Below are 18510 nucleotides of genomic sequence, written 5' to 3'. Positions count from 1 at the left end.
CTTCAATGTCGTGAGACATTGAAGAGTTTACTTGAATAATATACCCGTGGCAGTACGTGTTGGAACATTATGTGCCCATATTCTCGACCTTAGTATAGCGATGACCGAGGGATCGCGGTTCATTGAATGGTCATTGTGTGAAGGGTTTTCTATTAGAGAGCATGGCTTTCTGACTTTGACAGGGCGATGCCCTGAATCCATGGTCAGGAAGTCATGGTGCACCTGCTGCTGTCGCTCATGGTCCAGGTACGACTAGACCTCGGCCTGGCTCATCCAGAACTACATGTCTTAAACATTTAGACACTTTAATACAATAATGTGGCTTACATGCATAACCTAATAAAGTAAATCCAACATTTTAGTGTCCTGCAAAAAGAATCGCATTAATTTCCAAGTCTCGCACGAATATGTGCCTATCGTCAGGGTCATTTCAATACAGGAACCTGAAAGCGAAGGGAGGTGAACTGAAATACTGACTAATTGCCCAGACCTCGGGGTATGAAGGTCAGTAAGTTGACAATGTGGTGACACTACTGCGGGACAGAAACAACCCACTACTCTCCTCCATTGACAGAAGACATGGGACGCTGCCCCCCATTATATCCTCAACTCAACAGTGGTGGTTACACGGTCCTAACCACCAGAATAACCCGGTCACACATGTCTTACCCGATGATTCCTTCAGAGTAGTTCCTGTCTTTCCAGGGAGTCCCGGTGTATGCGGTGGACACCGGGGGTGACACCTCCGGGCCGTCCGCGTGCAAAAGGCTGCTATTGAATCCATACGTGCTGGCCTTATTGTCCCTTTTCCTTTTGTTGGTGTGTCCTGCACCCAGAGCGACCCCCCCGGTGCCCGGTTGGCCCGCTCCCCCGACGACACCTGCCCTCCCCGAGGCGCGATTATTCTGGTTGTTGTTGGACTCCAGCGGAATAAAGTCCCTCTGTTTCAAGATGTCCCCGTCCTTCATCGGGTGAGACATCCTCGCCTGACTCCCGACCTCCCGGCCGCTGCTGATGCTGCTGCTGGAGGTGACAGTCCCGTGTCTGCCGGTGATGAGCGCGTCGCCCGGCGTCGCCGCCGCCGCGTTGATGTTCGCCTTCAGGCTCGGCGTGGCAGGGGGAGCCGCGGTGTAGTTGCTGTTCACATGCAGGTAGCCCAGGCCTTGTGTTGTCTCCCAGATCTGCATCCACAGGTTGTTGGCGGGTCCACGTTGTTCTGGCTGCAACCAGGCGATCCGCGGATCCATCAAACGGCACTGCGGGCGCACAGCACCCCGAGCGAAGGCTCAGCTCGTGTGAAGCTAGCCAGGTAGCCGGCTAGCCTAGCCTAGCCTAGCTTCGGTCTGATAGCTGAAGGGCTGTGCAGGTCCGTTACGTTACGGAACGCGGTATAACGCGCTCCCTCGGACCTTACGCGGGTCGCCGTGAATTGAGACCGTCCACAGAGAGATGTGACTTTAGGCTGAGCTGTGTGTTTAAAAAAACGAGCTCACGCTTAAACTTCAAATTGTCAGACCGAAGATAGCGTTGCCTACCGAAGCGCTTCTGACCCTTTCCACCGATCACGGGTCCCTTCAATGGCGGAGCACGGAGCCTCAGTACGCAAGCGCGGACCTGGGGTATGAAAGGGGCGGAGACAATGATGTTACGTAAGAGAGAAAAAATAAAAAGTGGGGGGGGTTACGTAAGAGCTAGTCATTTCATATTTTCAGAAGCAATCCTACAGGTTGGTAAAGGGTTGACTTCTGATGTAGAGCTTATGATTAGCATCCATTAAAATGTCAAAATGTCAAAATGCCTAACTCATCATCTTATTATGATGCTCGAACTAATCTCAAGTGTGCGATACTTCTGCACTTGCAAAATGTATAAAACAGTGAAGTTCCTGTTATATAAAAATCACATAATTCGACTCAATGTGTATTTAATATACAGTAGTTTGCCAGCCTTAGGAAAGATAAGTTGAATGGCTTTCTTGCCTTTTGCTGTGTATTAGTGACATCACAAATGGGAGTGTCCACCTTGATGTATGCTGGATTTAATGCATCAGTCTAGCAAGATATCAAATGGACTGTAGCAAATGTTGCTTACTTATACATTATACGTCTAGGTGGAAACTCCCACTTGTGATTTCCCTAAAGCACAGGAAATGGGAGATTTTCAAAGGGTTAGGTGTGTAATGGCTAATCACACCCACACCTGGTGGCATAATAGGGGCTCTTTAATGTATGTAGTGTCTTAAAACAGTTTATTCAAGGACTGATTTGATTTTGAAGTGTTACTTTAAATGGTCTACAATTTAAGTGCACATAATATGATTGTAATGGGGGCGATTTTGTCTTACAGGAATTTTGGTTAATCGAATCAGCTTGACATGTCAATTAAATCGTAGGCATTTGCTTAGTGAACAGAGTTCATGTTTTTGCATATAAATCAATATATCTTGTTGCATAGCCTTAAACATATCAAAATCATGATACAAATTCGGATTAGAAGCACTTTTATGTATCTCAAGAAGACCATGTTTTTATTACCTTTGTATATTTTCAAAAACATACTCCCTTAAATGAAAAACAGTAAAACATTAAAATAAATTGTCAAATATTGGGAGAAAATTGAAGAAAATCGTTCCTACAAATATAATAAATAGATCAGTTCATCTCTTTGAAATCATCTCTATCTTCTTTATAGATCACATGACTGCTCGTTGATCTCGCCCACATACAGCCAGTCATTCACATGTGCCGGGGTCCAACAGCATATGCCGGGGTCCTGGATCGCTCACTTCTTCATCACCGTCTCCAGGTAGCCGATGAAGCGCCTCAGATTGACTTTGATGTTGTCGAGAACACACAGCTGCTCAGGGCTGTACTTCCCCCGCCCCTCCTTGCGAATCTTTCGGAGGAGAAGCACAGAGCGTCATCAGATAGCATCACGCATGAAATCAAAACGAAAGCACTTAATGTACGCACTTATTTTATGTCGTACGTCCTTGCACTTAATGTACACATTTAGTGTATGTAGTACGTCCTTACACTTAAATGTAGTATACATAGTTTTGTAGCGTCTTATCCTAGCTATCTTTGTTGCATACAGGGAATAGGTTAACCGAGTGATTTTTTAGTGCCTGGCACTGGTTTATATGAACATCCTTACTGTACCGACAGCGATACAATGTTTTCCTTTCTTCTGATAAATATACTATAAGTCACGTTTGGATAAAAGCATCTGCTAAATTGCCCTTAAACCTAAATGTTACACCCAGCTGAGGGACACCGCGGTGAGCGAACCACCCCACACCTTGGACTTGAAGACAGGCTGCAGAGTCTTCAGAGCCGTCAGCAGCTGGATGTTCCTGGCCGCCTTCTCCGCCTCGTCTCCGTCCGCGAACACGTCGAGGAGGGCGTCCAGGGCCTCGCCGTTCACCACTAGGTTGGCGTCCTTGGAGGCCACTTGCAGCAGGGCGTTCCCGATCATCTGCAACGCGGATCATCACAGTGCTTAAAGGTTGCATTAGCGATGTTGATGTGACGTCACTTCTGTTGGTATTTGAAGCGAGATCACAAACAAACAGAGCCAACTCGCCCCGCCCTTCCGTGTATCCAGTAAAAACTATCATGAACGCAGCGCAGAACCCCATAGTACCCACCCCTTGTCGGTGATTGGGTAAAATTGTTTCGGCCTAAAATCGCTGACACCTCGTTTAACGGCGGAAGGGCGGGCGTTTTGACTACGTCTGTTTTTAAGAGCGAGGCGCGGCTGCAGTAGACTGGTACCTGGAGAGTGTCTGCCGTTCCCTTCACCTTGGCCAGCGTGCTGCCCGTGATGCCCAGGATGGCCAGGGCATTGACCCGCACGCTGACCACGTCGCAGCGCGTAGCCGCCTCGCTCAGGCTCATCAGCTGCTGAGGGCTCATGCACTGGGGAGCAGGGTTGGAAAACATGTCAGCTCAGCTCAGGCGGGCGTGGCAGTGGACATGTCCATACAGGTGACAAGCAATCAGCTCATATTTCAGCTCAACAAACGCTGGCTGAATTAAATATGACGGTGGGCGGAGGTTCAACGGCTGCATAATACATGAGACACTTGAGAGGGGAAGCCCCCTGCAATACCTGAGGGATGTTTTTAGATGCAATCGTCTGCAGGAGGGAGCGCATGGCGCTGGTGACAGCCTCCAGGAACTCCTCCTCCTTGGGGATCTCTGGAATAACAAAAACAGAGCAGCGATGGAATGACGCCTGTATGGGATGCTGTTATAGTACCGGAAAATACAGACCACAATGGGCTTCCAAAATATTCAGGCAGTTGAATTATTGAGTTCTGTTGCCAACTATTTCTAGCCTGCTAAAATTCTCTGTCCATGGCTCTTTTGGGTTTTGATATAAAAATAACACCTTAACTAATAATACCACTATACTTTGGCATTATTAAATAGTCGCAGTGATTCTGGACAGTGGCACTGCTGCTGCTGGCTTGTATGGCAGAATACTCATGACCATTCAAGACCGACTCGTTCCCCGATGTCATGCAGCGTGTCCCAGCAAGTCCAGTCCAGGTTCTTATGGCCGATTGTAAAGAAGGGCTCACCTGGCGGGCTGAAGACCAGCGAGGACAGGTGCTGGGCCACGCCCTGCAGGGCCTCCGCCCCGCCCAGCGACTCCACGTCCATGGTGGAGAGGACGTTGTGGAGACAGGTCAGCGCCCGGTACTGTACCCGCTGCATCCTGCAGGGAAACACGGCCTCCGTCAGGTCCGCACGCATGGGGAATGTAGCGGCTAGGCATTCCAACTTAGACTCAACGTGGGAGATTACACTTGTGATGCACGTAGTTAAAATGATTCAGTTCCACTTCTTGTATGTGTCTGATCCTTAATTCTCCCTCTTGGTAAAGACGTTATAATACAAATTGGTACCAGTGACCGGATCTTTAATATTAAAAAGAATCCCTTCCAAGCTCACTCTCTCCCTCTCAGTCACTCTGTGTCAATGCCAAAAACAAACAAACAAACAAACAGACAGGTGAATGCAATCAGACATGACCACCAATATCAGGCACAACCCCCGGTGAACAACGCCAACCACCCAAAGTTCGAGCGCCAAGAGCGGAACACAGGAGACCCACCTAGATGGCTCCCAAAGGGATGTCATTCACATAGCGCTCCAGAAGGTGGACTGGTCAGTCGGCACACTTTTGCCAAAGCGACTGATTGTGAATTTGGAGTGGAGCTTAAAGATCCCATGGCATGCTCCTTTAATATAGGTATGTAGGGCAGCGGGCAGCGGTGGTGGTGCCTCGCGGCAGCGGGCAGCAGCTGGGGCCCCCCAGCGTTTTTTTTTTAAGGCGGAGCAGAATGCCTAGTGCTTGTTTTAGACCCAACACACTTGCTCGCTACTTGGAGAACATAGGTAGGCTAGGGGAACTCATATTAATGTTAGATAACCTCAGAAAGTGACATTTTCATGCCATGGGACCTTTAAAACAGGCCCGACCCTACCCGAGGATATGGAGAATAGAGAGCCCAGAAGTTGGTGTGTTTGGCGGTGAGCCAAACACACCAACCTCTGCACTGTCCTTGTGGCCATGACCAGCATGCACAGTGAAGTCTGAAACATACACGACTATATTACAGAGTTACTACTTCTACAATTACTTTTTGATCAGGCATTTCCACGATGGATTCTGCTGGCACACATCCATGGCCTCTTTGCAAGGAAACTGGGTCTTCTTGAGCACCTGGAACATTGAATAAAACCCTCTATTAGAACGTAGCTTAGGCATGTAATGGCCCGTCCCATAGCAATGCCTGCACATTAGCATAACTTTTATTATTATCAATTGGGACTTGTTTATGTAGTCCATAAATCAGATTAGGACATTTTGGAGCAACTTAAACCACGCCTAAACCGTGTCTAATACGCGGTTTGTATTTCAGCGGGCTGTGGTGCAGTGATGGGCGGGTGGTGGACATGCCTTCTCGGGGATGCGGTGGTGTACGAGGGCCGCGTGGACCTCGGCCGACAGGCAGAGCGGGGACATGAGCCCCGACAGCCCGTCACAGAGGGCGTCCGGCCCCGCCTCGCTCTCGTCGCTGCTGGACGCCTCCTCCCACTCGTCGTCCGACGGGTCTGGACACGGACAACAGGGCCCCCATGGGAACACACAACATACCATCAACGCACGTACAAGAATGAACACACACACATCACAGACAACCAGGAACATACACACAAGACAACATTGTACACACACACACACACACACACACACAGCCCCCCCCCCCCTCAGCCCCAACGCAGACAGGGCAGGGGTCACCAGCGGCGTCGGCACTCACCGTCCGAGCAGCACATGTTGACGATGATCTCCAAAGACGTCTGCTGGGCGGACAGCAGAGCCACTGCATCCCTCAGCTCTCCCTTATCCCTCTGGAGCCCGGAGACAAAAGGGGCCGCGGTTCAGAACCAGCCCGGGAACCACCACTCATCACCAACACCACCGCCCTGATCTCTAGGGGCCACGGGGCTACGTTTCAATAAACTGTTACAATAGAGAGAACCTTGACGAAAGATAAAAGCGACAGAGAGGTCATGGAGAGGTTGATGCAGTGTGGGCAATTGTCTTATATTTATCTATATTAGATATATCTATCGATAGATTTATAAAGATCTATATCTACACAAATACACGTCTGTATAGCGTGAGGCAAACAGCGACAGGTTTTTTTTTGAACACCACAAGTGTCATCCCTGATGACAGCGCAGTGCCTGACGGGCCTGAGAGCGACAGCTCTGTCTGGCTGAGGTCTGGTCTACTCTGGGAGGGTTGGAGCTGGGGGAGGTTCGCTGGTCTGGATCCCCATGTGAACTCCACCGCTGTGTTCACGCCAAAAGTGGCGTCTTTATTCGACTCGCGGTACTTGGGCGAGGTCGTTCGCACGAGTGATTAATTATCAAGCGAAATTCACGGGAGAGTTCAAATATTTCCACTCCAGCCAATGACAAATTTGCATCGTTCGCACGAGTAGAATCAAGCAGAAATCGCTTTTAGTGTGAACGCACAGGCAGACCTCCGGGTAAATCAGAGCAAACCCCGCTGATGGGAGTCCGGATGTCACCAGGCGATGAGCCCCATATCACTCCCACAACAAAAGTGTTTCTTCCTGGCATGCATCAAAAGGTCAATCCCCATCCCCCCCCCCCCCCCATCCATGACGTAAGCGCTTACTGTGGGTCAAGGTAAAAGCCCTTTGCTGTTTAAAATTAGACACAGCTTGAAGACACAGCGTGAAACGGGATTCACAGTTGATGCCACTGTGAGTGTCCCATGACTAGGCACGGGCTCGATTCCCCACAGCCTACGACGTTTTATTCCCGACAAATTGTCCTTGCGGCGGCATCTGCCCCCGCGGGCGCGGGTCGTTACCCCGGTCGGCCCCGCGGCACGGCGCCAGGTGTTGAGAAGCGACGCGCCACTCACCGGCAAGAGGTCAGAGAAGTCGGTGTCTTTCACCGCCTTCTTCCCGTTCTTCTTGGGGGGCGCCGCCTCTTCCTCTTCCTCCATCTCCTCCATCTCCAAAAATTTGGAAGCCCCTCCCGCCTGGTCGGCCGACACCGTTTCCGCGGCGGCGCCGGCAAAGCGGGCCTCCTCCGCCGCCCTCAGCTGGGGCAGCAGCACGCCGGCGTCCAGCGCCAGGCACTGGGCCAGGGTGGCGGCCACGGCGCTGAGCGTCTGGGCCTGGCGGGCGGCCGGCAGGCTGCTCTTCAGGTTCCACATCACCCCTGTGTGGGTCGAGGGGAGAGGGACGGACGGACGGACGGTCACACTCCACTGACCTTCACTAAACAGTAACACTAAACTTTAAAAAGGTCCAATGTTATACCACCTGATGTGGTGTGATTAGTCGCTACAAGACGTTTAGAGAATCTGCCACTTCTGACATCACAAGTGGGCGTTTCCACCTAGATGTGTTCTGGAAAGATCAAGTCAACGTCTAGGTAGTAGAGATGCGCGGACGGGCTATTATTTCATCCGCAACCGCATCACAAAACGCTTGATCCGCCCGCAACAAATTTTTTGACCAATTTTCAAAACCGCACCCGCCCGCCATCCGCCTGTTGTTTTTAGGTATATGCGCTGCTGACGCGAGGCTAGAAAGTTCTTGCCTGTTCTTGAAAGGAGACTGATCCAATGCCGCAAAGATATTTAAAGGATAAAGTCCCTAGTATGAAAGCCTATTGGCTATGTTGTAGCCTATCCCCAGAATATTATCAGTGAAGTGACGTCTGTCTTCGATCGATGCACAGGGAGAAACTTTAAAATAGCCAAGCACATCGGCAAACCTGACCTTACCATAGGCTAGTAGGCCTACACTTTTTTATCATTGTAATAAAACGCAATTTGGTACACCATTTTAATATAGCCTACTGTGTTGTTTTTTTTGCAAAATGAAAGATAGCCTTTTAAGGAAACGCCGACTCGAGCCTATTAATTCCGAAATTTCACCGCATTGAAGGCTATATAGGCTACTGTAACAAGCCCAACACTTGCCTGCCTGCCTTGCAAATCAAAGTTTTCAGACTATTTTTCTTACCTTCTTTCTTAGGTGTTGATGTTACTGAGCTAGAAGTTTAACTTGTTCTGCACATCTCGCGCTGCCAATGCCTGATGTCACTTCTGAGTCAAATCACTCCATCATCTCTTTGAAATTCCATATTCCACGAGTGGTAGGCTACAATGGCTGTTTTAAAATATAACTTATACGAAACAAAATAACCCAGGCAGTTTCATCTACGAGACGTTAAAGCTTCTTCCAATACTGACAGCTGTCTCATAACTTGCAGGTTTGTGGAGACGCGACATGGGACGGATCGTCACTTAATTTAAACTTTTTTGCTTCCGTTAGTGAGTGTGTGTGTGTGTGTGTGTGTGTGTGTGTGTGTGTGTGTGTGTGTGTGTGTGTGTGTGTGTGTGTGTGTGTGTGTGTGTGTGTGTGTGTGTGTGTGTGTGTGTGTGTGTGTGTGTGTGATAGAGACGGAGAGGCCAATTTACTGCCTGATGAGAATTGGATTATTTCAAAATGTGCTTGGAAGTAGGTAACGACATTTAACAATGTGTATACATTTTTGAATTTCGTTGGTTAAACCGCCAACCGCCCGAATTTAATTAAAATATTATTTTTTGTCACGTCACCCGCCCGATCCGCGGTTTAACCGCGGAGTCCGCGGTTGCAACTGCCAACCGTGCATCTCTACTAGGTAGCCACGCCCACTTGTGAAGTCAGAAGAGGCCGATTTTCCAAACTGCTTGTAACTGCTAATCACACTCACATCTGGTGGTATAATAGGTCACCTTTAAAGAAACGCAAGGGGCTTATTCACCTGCGGCCAGCGTCCTCAGGTGGTTGTGGGCCATGTCGGGGGAGGTTGACCCCAGCACCATCTCCAGGCTCGTCAGCACGGCTACGTTCATGCTACACAGCAGCTCCGGATTGTCCTCCGTCACGGTGTGTAAACAGTGGGCTGCGTACACCACAAACAGCGGCGTGCATTAATGCACGACCAATCGCACTGAGGGGAGTGTTTGCCATTAGCACACACATACACACACACACACACACGTCAGTGAGACCTACCGGCAGATATGGCCAGCTCCACATTGTGCGTGTGTGTCTCCAGACACTGGATAATGACGTCCAGAAGGCCGGCCTTGTTGAACACAGACAGCGCCTGGCTGCTGCTCTCGCTGACAACACAATGAACACAGGTCACATGAAAAACACAAGGTGACGATCTCACACAAGACGACGATCTCACACATGGTGAGACTGCTGTTATTTCTCCGAACATCATGAGTGAGGATCAGGGTTACAAACGATGTCAGTTAAAACAACAGCCCAATGAACCAAGGTGCTAGCGGCTGCCAATGAATCAGACAATAATTAATGCAGATACCAATGGGGTGATTTTATTGCCCATGCAAACATTTGTCTTACCATAGATTCCACAGTAAATTCACTGACTCGTAGGCCACATCTTGGACTGTGTTTTTCTGATCCGTCATGGACAGCGTGCTGGCCTCGAAACCGGCACAACACTAAAAACCAGAAACAGATCAACCAGTGGAAGCGTTCACAAAACCAGTACACGTGTTCACCTGCAAAGTGGCTATATGTGAGGTGTGTTGGTACTAATTGTATCTTGGGTATACATCCAAGTACTGCATAGTCTGGGCTATCAAAAGAAAAACTAAAATCAAGGAGATACATCTTGGAGAACTAACCTTGGCATTACACAGTATTACACTTAAATTATGACTTGTTGTTTTGCAGTGTTGGTCAAGCCTCACCTCTCTGAGCAGAGATGTCAGGGGCGTCAGAATGTCCTGCTTCACCATGTCCTCGCAGACCTCATGACCGCCACATGCACTGAGATTCCTGCCCCGAGAAGAGACACACACAATGACACATTACTTGAGTAAACAAAACAGTGAGTAAGTGAGAGAGTGAGTATGTGGGTGTGTACAGCATCAGAGACCTGTGGCTACTGCTTTCTCATTTTTCATCTGTTTTTGTTTTCTAATGCAACAGCTGTTTGATAAATAATAAAATTCTAATGTATGAAATGCCTATTACCGATTTGTCTATTTTATAACAACATTATGGTCAGAGAAAAAAAAACACAATGTTCCAATTGAAGAACGATTAAAAAAAAGCTGATTTTTATTTGTTACCATTCAGCTGTTGATATGATAAGAACAAATCCAATATAAGGCTTGATGAAAAAGCTTGCACATTATTGCTCAGATTGACTTGTCAAACCCTATGTTTAAAAATAAACAAACCATATTATTCATGTAATGTATAATAGAGGGCGCTAGGGCGCCGCCCCTCCGTGAAATATTCACTTGAATATATCTGCCAACTATTAATCAACTATTATCAATACGAAATAAATCAACGGAAATACATAGTGTTTATCCTAGTTTAATTGTGACACATACTTGTCACTGCCAGCAACCATTTAAATGCATCTGAACATCAATGATTTGGGCTTGGCTAGTTATTGGTCATTCGAAATGAAGCCCTCCTCCAAGTCAGGGGCGCCGGCCACGTTGAAGTCAATGCAAGCTCGCTAACTTTTTGCTGTCCATCAAGCAGAGACTTTCACGGGAGAGTTCAAAGACGCTTTTCTTTTTTGTTATCATCACATGATTGGACAATTCAGTGAATCAATCAAATAGGCTACCTCCCTCAGCAGCATTCGCGCAACACAACTACATGTAGAGAAGAGGTAGATCGCTAGCAGAGCCCTTTCCACCCTTTTCAGTGGAGGAATTGGACTCCCCAAGCAATGTTATACTTAAAAGGAGCAAGTAAGTTAAATATTAATTTAGCCTTCGGCCTGTGGCATATAAACAAAATGAAGCAACTGTCCCATATTTCTAACTGCATTTGAAGTAGACATTGAGACTCACAAAAAACGGACACTATAGGACAGGAACCCCAGACCCCCTATCTATTACTGTGCCCGCCAACATTTTTGATCACCAGCCGCCATTGGGATACACTAGTTCAAGGTCCACCACGATCGAATCAGACTTCACTTCTTCTGTCTGTGTCAAGTCCAAAAGGGGCTGGAGTTTAAGTGCATCAAGCACGGATCCATTATGGTATATTACACAAACCACGGTTGACCATCAGAGGAACTTTTAAGTCCACCTTTCTCTGATTCTACAATCAAAAGGGTATGTCTACTCCGTGTCGTCTGTGTTCATCTTATCGAATGAGTGTCTACATACTGCGTGATGCATTACGACGGCGCTGACCTGAGGGCCCCGGCGGCCGTCTCCCTGACCGCCAGGCTGCAGTCCAGCAGCATGGGCCCCAGGCGCTTCACCACATCCCTCTGGAGGAAGCTGGGGATGGTCTGGCTCTGTTGCACCACCCGGGATATGCTGGCGCAGGCGAATTCACGCACATCGGCACTAGGACTCTGCAGCTTTAATGGAAGATGAAGTATTTGTAAAGAATGTTAATAAAAATGTGAAGGGGAATACTTGCCAAGAGTCAGAATACATTGTGTAGGAGAACATGTATAAAACCAGTTGTGTGAGTGAAACTAAAGTGTGTGTTTATATCTGTGTCTGTGTGTCCGTCGGTCTCCGAGTGTGTGTCTGTCTCTGTCTGTGTGGTTAAGTCTGTCAGTCTTTGTGTAAAGCACACAACTGGTAGACATGATCGATAATGACTAATAAATGGTGACAATAACAGCATCCGTAGCTTTGCAACGATCAAAAGTTTGCAAAAGGTGAGCCAACATATAAGCTATGTTAGTTTATGACAACTGAACTCATGTCATAGATTTTATGAAAAACAGTGGCACGATGTCATTGAGCAGAACTAAATCATGGCAGTATAACAGAAACAGGCCTGCATGGGGGTTTATAACGTTGATATTCCTACTTTCTCCAGCAGCTCTGCAGCCGGGCATTCGGCATCAACGTGGTCCTCCTCTTCGTGCTCTTCCTCCACATCCTTCACAGCCCCTACAGGCAGACCTGCAGAGTTGAACTGCGGACGCTTGAATTTGTTATTTTTACTTTTACCCATGTTCGATCACTGTCAATCACCAGCAGTTCATTCGATGTGGTTCCTTACTAATGGATGTAGTGTCAAAACATCACAGAGGGGTCCGTGGCCATGTGGAAGTCCTCTGCCGGAAACGGGAGGCCGGATTTCGAAACGTCAGTGCGTCGCAAAACCGTCGCGAAAATTAAATGGTTCAGACTCAGAGCATGGTCCCACATCGCCATGGGCTCACGGGGTGCTCTCGGTGGGTCGGGTCCACGATTTGTGTAGGATGTGTCCTCTTTGCGTAGGGAACTAATGCAAAGTTTTCGAGGCTTTGTTTTTAAGTAAATGATTCAACGTGTGCAACATGTCAGACACGTAGATCGATACCTAGTGATAATGTATTGATTGCATGTTTATAATAATTGCCTTATTTATACCAGGGCCATTTAGAGAGCCAATCTTCTAAACAGCTCCGAGTTATATACGTAATTAACAAGTTAGAAAGTAAATTCAAGTGGACTCCACACACACCAAATATCAGTCCCCGGTTGGTTTTCGACCTCACAGCGACCTCTTGTGGATGGTTATCCCGGTCGAACTTCTCCAGTGGTCACCTTGCACGGCAGGCGTCAAAATGCATCATCTGTGGGGGCTACTCCGCCATTTTGAGAGGACTCAATGGTTATATTATTGAACAATCTTCATCATAAATATACCATAACTAGGTAAATGACATCGTTTTGTTTGGACTTCCATGAGGGCAGTTTCCTACATCCATAATGACAACTCATTCCACATTAATAACTAAAGAATGACCAAAAAAACATGCCCATTACAGTTCATTAGGGTTAGGGTTACATAATGACAACTAAGACAATAATGACAAGAGAAATATACATCACTTTTTTTAGGTATTTATTTGTAAATACATTTTAAAATAATTATTTATCTAAAATACATTACATCATGAACAATCAATACATTTGAAATGAATTAATAAAATATATCAACAGGGCACATGAGCAGATACCCGACCTTTGATACCTTTATGATATCTACACACCGAAGGCAGGTTTGTTTAAAGGCATTTCTGCTGTATAGAAACCTATGTCTCCGTTTCATTATCCTTTCCATGTAATCCTATTTAATAGGTAGTTTAAAGAATTTGAGAAGCAGATCCACAAGCCATTCAGACGCTCATGCAAATGTCTTGCTATGTGGGTTAGGCCGTGGTTTGAGAATAAGTTTTCCTGTCTGCAAGAAAAACACAAAAACAAATTGGTTACAACAGGGAAAACAGGCTAGAGTCAGGGGAATACTTAACGTTCAGAGTACTTACATCATCACAGGACATGTTGTATTCAGCTAAAACAGTCCGACAACGAGCAGCAATACTGATGGATAGGGAGTTAAAGAAGTGAGCAGTGAACTGTATCGTATCCATGCATTACAGAGTGCATTATCTGTATTCATGTACTAGTGCATTATCAAAACCACATGCGAGTCTTGTTTTGTACCTTTTGAACTGTAACAATCAAATCTACCCATGTGAATAAAATAAACACACCTACAAGAGCCGACTAATAAATAAAGAGCACAGAGATGAAAGCTAATTGCACAGAAGGATACATTGACGGTGCGACAACCCGCTTGTGTATTCCAGCAAAGAATAGCGCTATGAGTGTGATACAACTGATGGTGAAGAAAGGATGATTCCAAAGAGATGAAAAAAAGGAAACCTGTGAAGGAACAAAAAATAAAACATTACAAAATGAAGATGCGCAGTTTTCATTCATTTAACAAAAGCATTATTAAAACAATGTTGCTGACCCATATTTTTACAATCTATAAACAAAAAGATCCAGAATTAAAATAAAAGCCATAAAAGCCTTACCTTCTGCGTGTCGGGGTCTATTAACCAGTTCCATGCCCCCGTAGCCGTACAAACAGAGACTACTATCAAAATCACTGGAAACAAGAACAACAATGACTATTACATCATATTTGATCATATGACATTAAGTTTACAATCTGACAGGCCATGGTTGCCCAGTGTGCCTACCGAGAGATCTACAGGATATATACATCAGAGTTGCGAGGTAACTGAGATAACTTAACCGAGATAATTTCCATACAGCAGTAATAATACCACACATTAGGATGTTTAGATGCCATTTGAAACCATTTGGTTGGAGGAGGACTCACTTCGCCACCGGCCCGTTGCAGGCTGCAGACAGGAGACATATTCCGTCAGTCTTCTCTCAAAGGCCTTCAAGTCTGGACACAGAAAATAGACAGGAATATTAAACAGGTGAATATGGCATCTTCGTTCAGATGCTGAATTAATGTTCAGGCCTACCCCTAAGATGATTTGTTGGAACATAAATTAACAATCTGCTTCAGGGAAAAAACAAACAAAAAAAGCCCAAGAGCTTGGGTCCATGCGTGGAGATTGAGCTCATGTAAATAAACCCTCGGGTCATCGATATTGACAAAGTGCATGGTTAGAAAAGGACACTCCTGCCCGCAGCTTTATTATGGAATTAGATTACTGTAAATGACAGCGTCTCAAACAATCCAAGACTATATGTCGGTAGACACAAGGACGGAAGTCAAGAGATGATATCATGTAGCGGCTAGCGAGCTAGCGTTAGCCGCACCGGTTCTAGCCGACACACAGGCAGCCATGGATTTTAAGATCCATATATTTAGAGTAGGCCTATTCCGTTTTACCCGAAGTTGTGCACTTGACGACTACTTCATTTCAGGTTTATGTAAGATAAATAGTTCGCTTGCCATGGTTGTTACCTTCGGCCTGCTCCAAGGAGTTCATCGCTATTTCGTCCACAACCTGGTGCAGCCTTTCCCCAGGGCCAGTACAGCGCATGCGCAATATTACCAACAACGGATTGGAGATTTCACAACTTCAGTGGGCCAAGTAAAATTGGATTAGGGAACGGAAATGCAACTGCATATATCACAAAATATCTGTATAATAGAAGGCAGTAAGTATACTTACAATTACAATTAAAAATATAGCTTATAGCAGCAATGCGGGGGTGAAGCAGAATTGGACTCAATAAACAAATTTTGCTCGACAGACGAAATCGGTTAGGTGGCTACATGATGATATTGGCAAATGGTTATCATCACAATGAAAATACATTGAAGTTGCTTTCTAAGGGCCCGAATAGACTTGCTGCTATCAACGCCCCCCTAGGCGTTGATGATGCCCAATTATTTGGGCATCATCAGGATAGTATCATAAGACTCTGAGCCAAGTTTGGTTTTGGATACATGAAGGCCTTGCAGATAAATGAACTCACTTCAGTTTGACGTCCCCCTGAGGTCAAAGGTCACCGAATTGTTTGGATGTCCCCGGAATGATGTTGGCTATGATATGGAGATGCTGAGAACAGGCTTACTTCCTGTTTCGCGGCTTTGCCGTCAAGTTTAATTGGATTTCCCGGCCAAACGGTTTTGAATTTGAAAAAGCTGTCTAATATATTTGTTCAGCTTGGTCTGAAGATCATATATGGCAAGTTTCATGATGATTGGACATAATCTGTGGCCTGTGGATATGTACTATTGATTTTGACAACATTCAACATGGCGGCCAAATTCTGATGTTGCCATGAGAAATAATTCATTAGCTACATGGGGAGGTCTGACAGTATCACCAGACATTGAAAGTAAATTTAAATATAATCATGTGAAGGGAGAGGAGTTAAAACACATCTTCATTAAAGGTCCCATGACATGAAAATCTCACTTTATGAGGTTTTCTAACATAAATATGAGATCCCCTAGCCTGCTTATGGTCCCCCAGTGGCTAAAACTTGCGTTTGGTGTAAAACGAGCACTAGCTGTTCTGCTCGCCTTTGAAAAAACGGAGGCTCAAGCGCGCTGATTTGGAATGTCTTTATTAATGTCGTCATAAAGCATCTAAGCTCCTCCCCTTACTCTTCCTTTTGATGTGAAAGTGGAAGAACCAGAGACGTCGCAGAACCCGACAGTCGTTTGTGATTCATAATATCGTCTGGAGGCGCACACAGCTTTTCGCCGTGATAATCTGTATTATATGACATAGATATCTATGTATTATATGATATTATTTAGATATAGAGCTCCAGGACTGTAACGCAAGTGTTGTACACTTCCTTGTTATTTGGATAACCGTTCTGATTTTGGTGTTATGGTGCATAACACGTCGGACTCTCGTCTCTGGTATTTCTACAACGAGACTCGTAGTGGGGGTTGTCTCAGCCAGGGTTGAGAATGAATTGGGGGGAAGGAACTTTGGCTTTGACTCCCTCAAGAACATGAACCACGACATGGAGGAGAAAGGGATTGTTGGCGGCGAATGTCTCCCGCTTGAGCCCCGCTGAGGGACCACCGCCGGAGGCGGAGGTGCCTAACGCCTCGTGCCCACTGCCTCCGTCCGTTGACTGATCCCCATTGACTTTGAATGTGGAAGGACGCGCAATGCATTGTGGATCCGTGCGCTGAAGGCTCCGTCAAAAAGTTGAAAAATGTTCAACTCTTTCGGCAGTGACGGATCCGTCATCCAATCAGAACGCGTATGCAAATTTAAGCACTGTGACACTTCTCGGGCTCTGACGACCCTGGAAACCACCCCCATCCGTCAGCCACGCCTTCTGAGTCCTTTGACTGACGGTGCAGTGGGCACGAGGCGTAAGCGCTGCCCGGCAACAATCCCTTTCTCCTCCTTGTCGCGGTTCAGTCTACTTCACATTGATGTGGACGTGGAAGAACCAGGAACGTCGGAGAACCCAACGCGGTCATTTGAGATTCATTATATCGGCTCACACAGCTTTTGGCCGTGATAATATATATTATATGATATAGATATCTATGTAGGCTATATGATAATATTTAGATATAGAGCTCCAGGACTCCCGTGTGTTCTAGAATATTTACAGAACACGGCCAAAGGCTGTGTGCGCCTCGCCATTGCGATACATCCACTGTAAACAGAGTGCACGGTACTGTGGCTGCAAGCTGCTCAGGGCCACACACCCACCCTCCTCCTTGACCCGCCTTGCTCCTCCTCATTTGCATTATAGCTACAGACGCCTACAGACGGGGGAAGCTCAATGTGCGACTTGCTCGGAGTGGCTGTAACTCTGCACCACGGCTGAATTTCGGGAACGACTTTCCATACTTTGTTAGTTGCCCACTAATACCTATATTAAAGAATACATAAAATAGCATGTCATGGGACCTTTAAAGGTTGGGTATGGAATTCTCTTTTTTGACCATTTTTGCAAAATAACTTGACATCCTTATCTTAACCCACTTACAGCCACTGAGTTGGAAGTACTGACATGAAAATTAAACAAGTCAATCATCTGTGGAACGGGCAGGGCTCGAAAAACTCCAGCCAATGATTTCCAGAACCAACGAGTGGCATTGGACAGTAAGTACGTCAATCAAACGGTCGTACTGCACTCCCCCTTCCCCGCTCGTGACCCCTTCGTGCACGTACTCAAAGCTCGTGACCCAGAGTAAGCTTCTGTTTGTTGTTATCCTGCGGTAGCTACTGGAGCTAGCTAACTAGCTAATCCACATTTGGACCTAGCACTAGAAGACAACCCGAAACTCCAAGCTAGCCTGGCTCGCTCTCGCGCATCTGTGTTCGCTCTGGTGCATGATTGCGCGTCAATGTACTTGGAATGGGTGGAGTCAGAGTCAGCGTTGAAGGAGAGGGGGTAGGACCATTTGAGTTGTGTATTTTTAAATCTGCTGGCTTTCGCATATCCCATACCCAACCTTTAATTATAGCGCCCCCTAGAGGTCACCAAATTCATGTGAAATTTGTCGACATAGGGTGCGTTGAAATCGGCTTGGATCAAGGAATCCAATGATACCTTGTTTGTGAATATTGGATGAATGGGTCGAAAGTTATAAACATGAAT

The 18510-nt window shown here is 46.5% G+C and overlaps 3 protein-coding genes across 4 annotated transcripts in view; all 3 read right to left on the bottom strand.

The window, feature by feature from the left end:
* tent4b (terminal nucleotidyltransferase 4B) overlaps positions 1 to 1595 on the bottom strand; it is a 31396-nt gene extending 29801 nt beyond the window's left edge. Inside the window, exon 1 of the mRNA XM_030377802.1 lies at positions 670 to 1595. Coding sequence (XP_030233662.1) covers positions 670 to 1247 — 578 coding nt within the window. The 5' untranslated portion in view covers positions 1248 to 1595. The remainder of the gene's footprint in view (positions 1 to 669) is intronic.
* A 636-nt stretch (positions 1596 to 2231) lies between these two features.
* Positions 2232 to 13200, bottom strand: heatr3 (HEAT repeat containing 3). Its single transcript, XM_030377323.1, has 15 exons — positions 12461 to 13200; positions 11824 to 11996; positions 10345 to 10432; positions 9992 to 10092; positions 9632 to 9741; positions 9378 to 9518; positions 7477 to 7778; positions 6335 to 6425; positions 5974 to 6128; positions 5654 to 5736; positions 4589 to 4725; positions 4114 to 4202; positions 3777 to 3920; positions 3301 to 3477; positions 2232 to 2895 (listed from the first exon to the last, which is right to left on the bottom strand). The coding sequence occupies exons 1-15, from the start codon at positions 12605 to 12607 to the stop codon at positions 2782 to 2784; spliced, it is 2052 nt and encodes a 683-aa protein (XP_030233183.1). The 5' UTR covers positions 12608 to 13200; the 3' UTR covers positions 2232 to 2781.
* Positions 13201 to 13467: 267 nt separating this feature from the next.
* On the bottom strand, positions 13468 to 15488 carry cnep1r1 (CTD nuclear envelope phosphatase 1 regulatory subunit 1). Of its 2 annotated transcripts, none has more exons than XM_030377324.1 (6): positions 15368 to 15488; positions 14777 to 14848; positions 14466 to 14539; positions 14201 to 14310; positions 13911 to 13965; positions 13468 to 13825 (listed from the first exon to the last, which is right to left on the bottom strand). In XM_030377324.1, the coding sequence occupies exons 1-6, from the start codon at positions 15456 to 15458 to the stop codon at positions 13769 to 13771; spliced, it is 459 nt and encodes a 152-aa protein (XP_030233184.1). In that variant the 5' UTR covers positions 15459 to 15488; the 3' UTR covers positions 13468 to 13768. The 2 variants fall into 2 exon arrangements, with proteins under 2 accessions (XP_030233184.1, XP_030233185.1); XM_030377325.1 differs by having other exon boundaries at positions 15380 to 15488.
* Positions 15489 to 18510: the final 3022 nt, after the last annotated feature.

Source organism: Gadus morhua, chromosome 14 (genome assembly GCF_902167405.1).
Source record: "Gadus morhua chromosome 14, gadMor3.0, whole genome shotgun sequence".
Lineage (NCBI taxonomy): Eukaryota > Metazoa > Chordata > Actinopteri > Gadiformes > Gadidae > Gadus > Gadus morhua.
Note: the sequence above shows the minus strand (reverse complement) of the source record. Positions and strands in the feature narration are given on the sequence as shown.

Bases quoted from the DNA above. Each gene is read 5' to 3' on its own strand.
- heatr3 (XM_030377323.1), bottom strand. From the start codon at position 12,607: ATGGGTAAAAGTAAAAATAACAAATTCAAGCGTCCGCAGTTCAACTCT. The intron at 11,997-12,460 runs GTAGGAATATCA...CTTCCATTAAAG, and splicing joins CTGCAGAGCTGCTGGAGAAA to CTGCAGAGTCCTAGTGCCGA. The intron at 6,129-6,334 runs GTGAGTGCCGAC...GTCCGTGTCCAG, and splicing joins CAACATGTGCTGCTCGGACG to ACCCGTCGGACGACGAGTGG.
- cnep1r1 (XM_030377324.1), bottom strand. From the start codon at position 15,458: ATGCGCTGTACTGGCCCTGGGGAAAGGCTGCACCAGGTTGTGGACGAA. The intron at 14,849-15,367 runs GCAAGCGAACTA...TTCTGTGTCCAG, and splicing joins GGCCGAAGGTAACAACCATG to ACTTGAAGGCCTTTGAGAGA. The intron at 14,540-14,776 runs GTGAGTCCTCCT...TCTTGTTTCCAG, and splicing joins TGCAACGGGCCGGTGGCGAA to TGATTTTGATAGTAGTCTCT.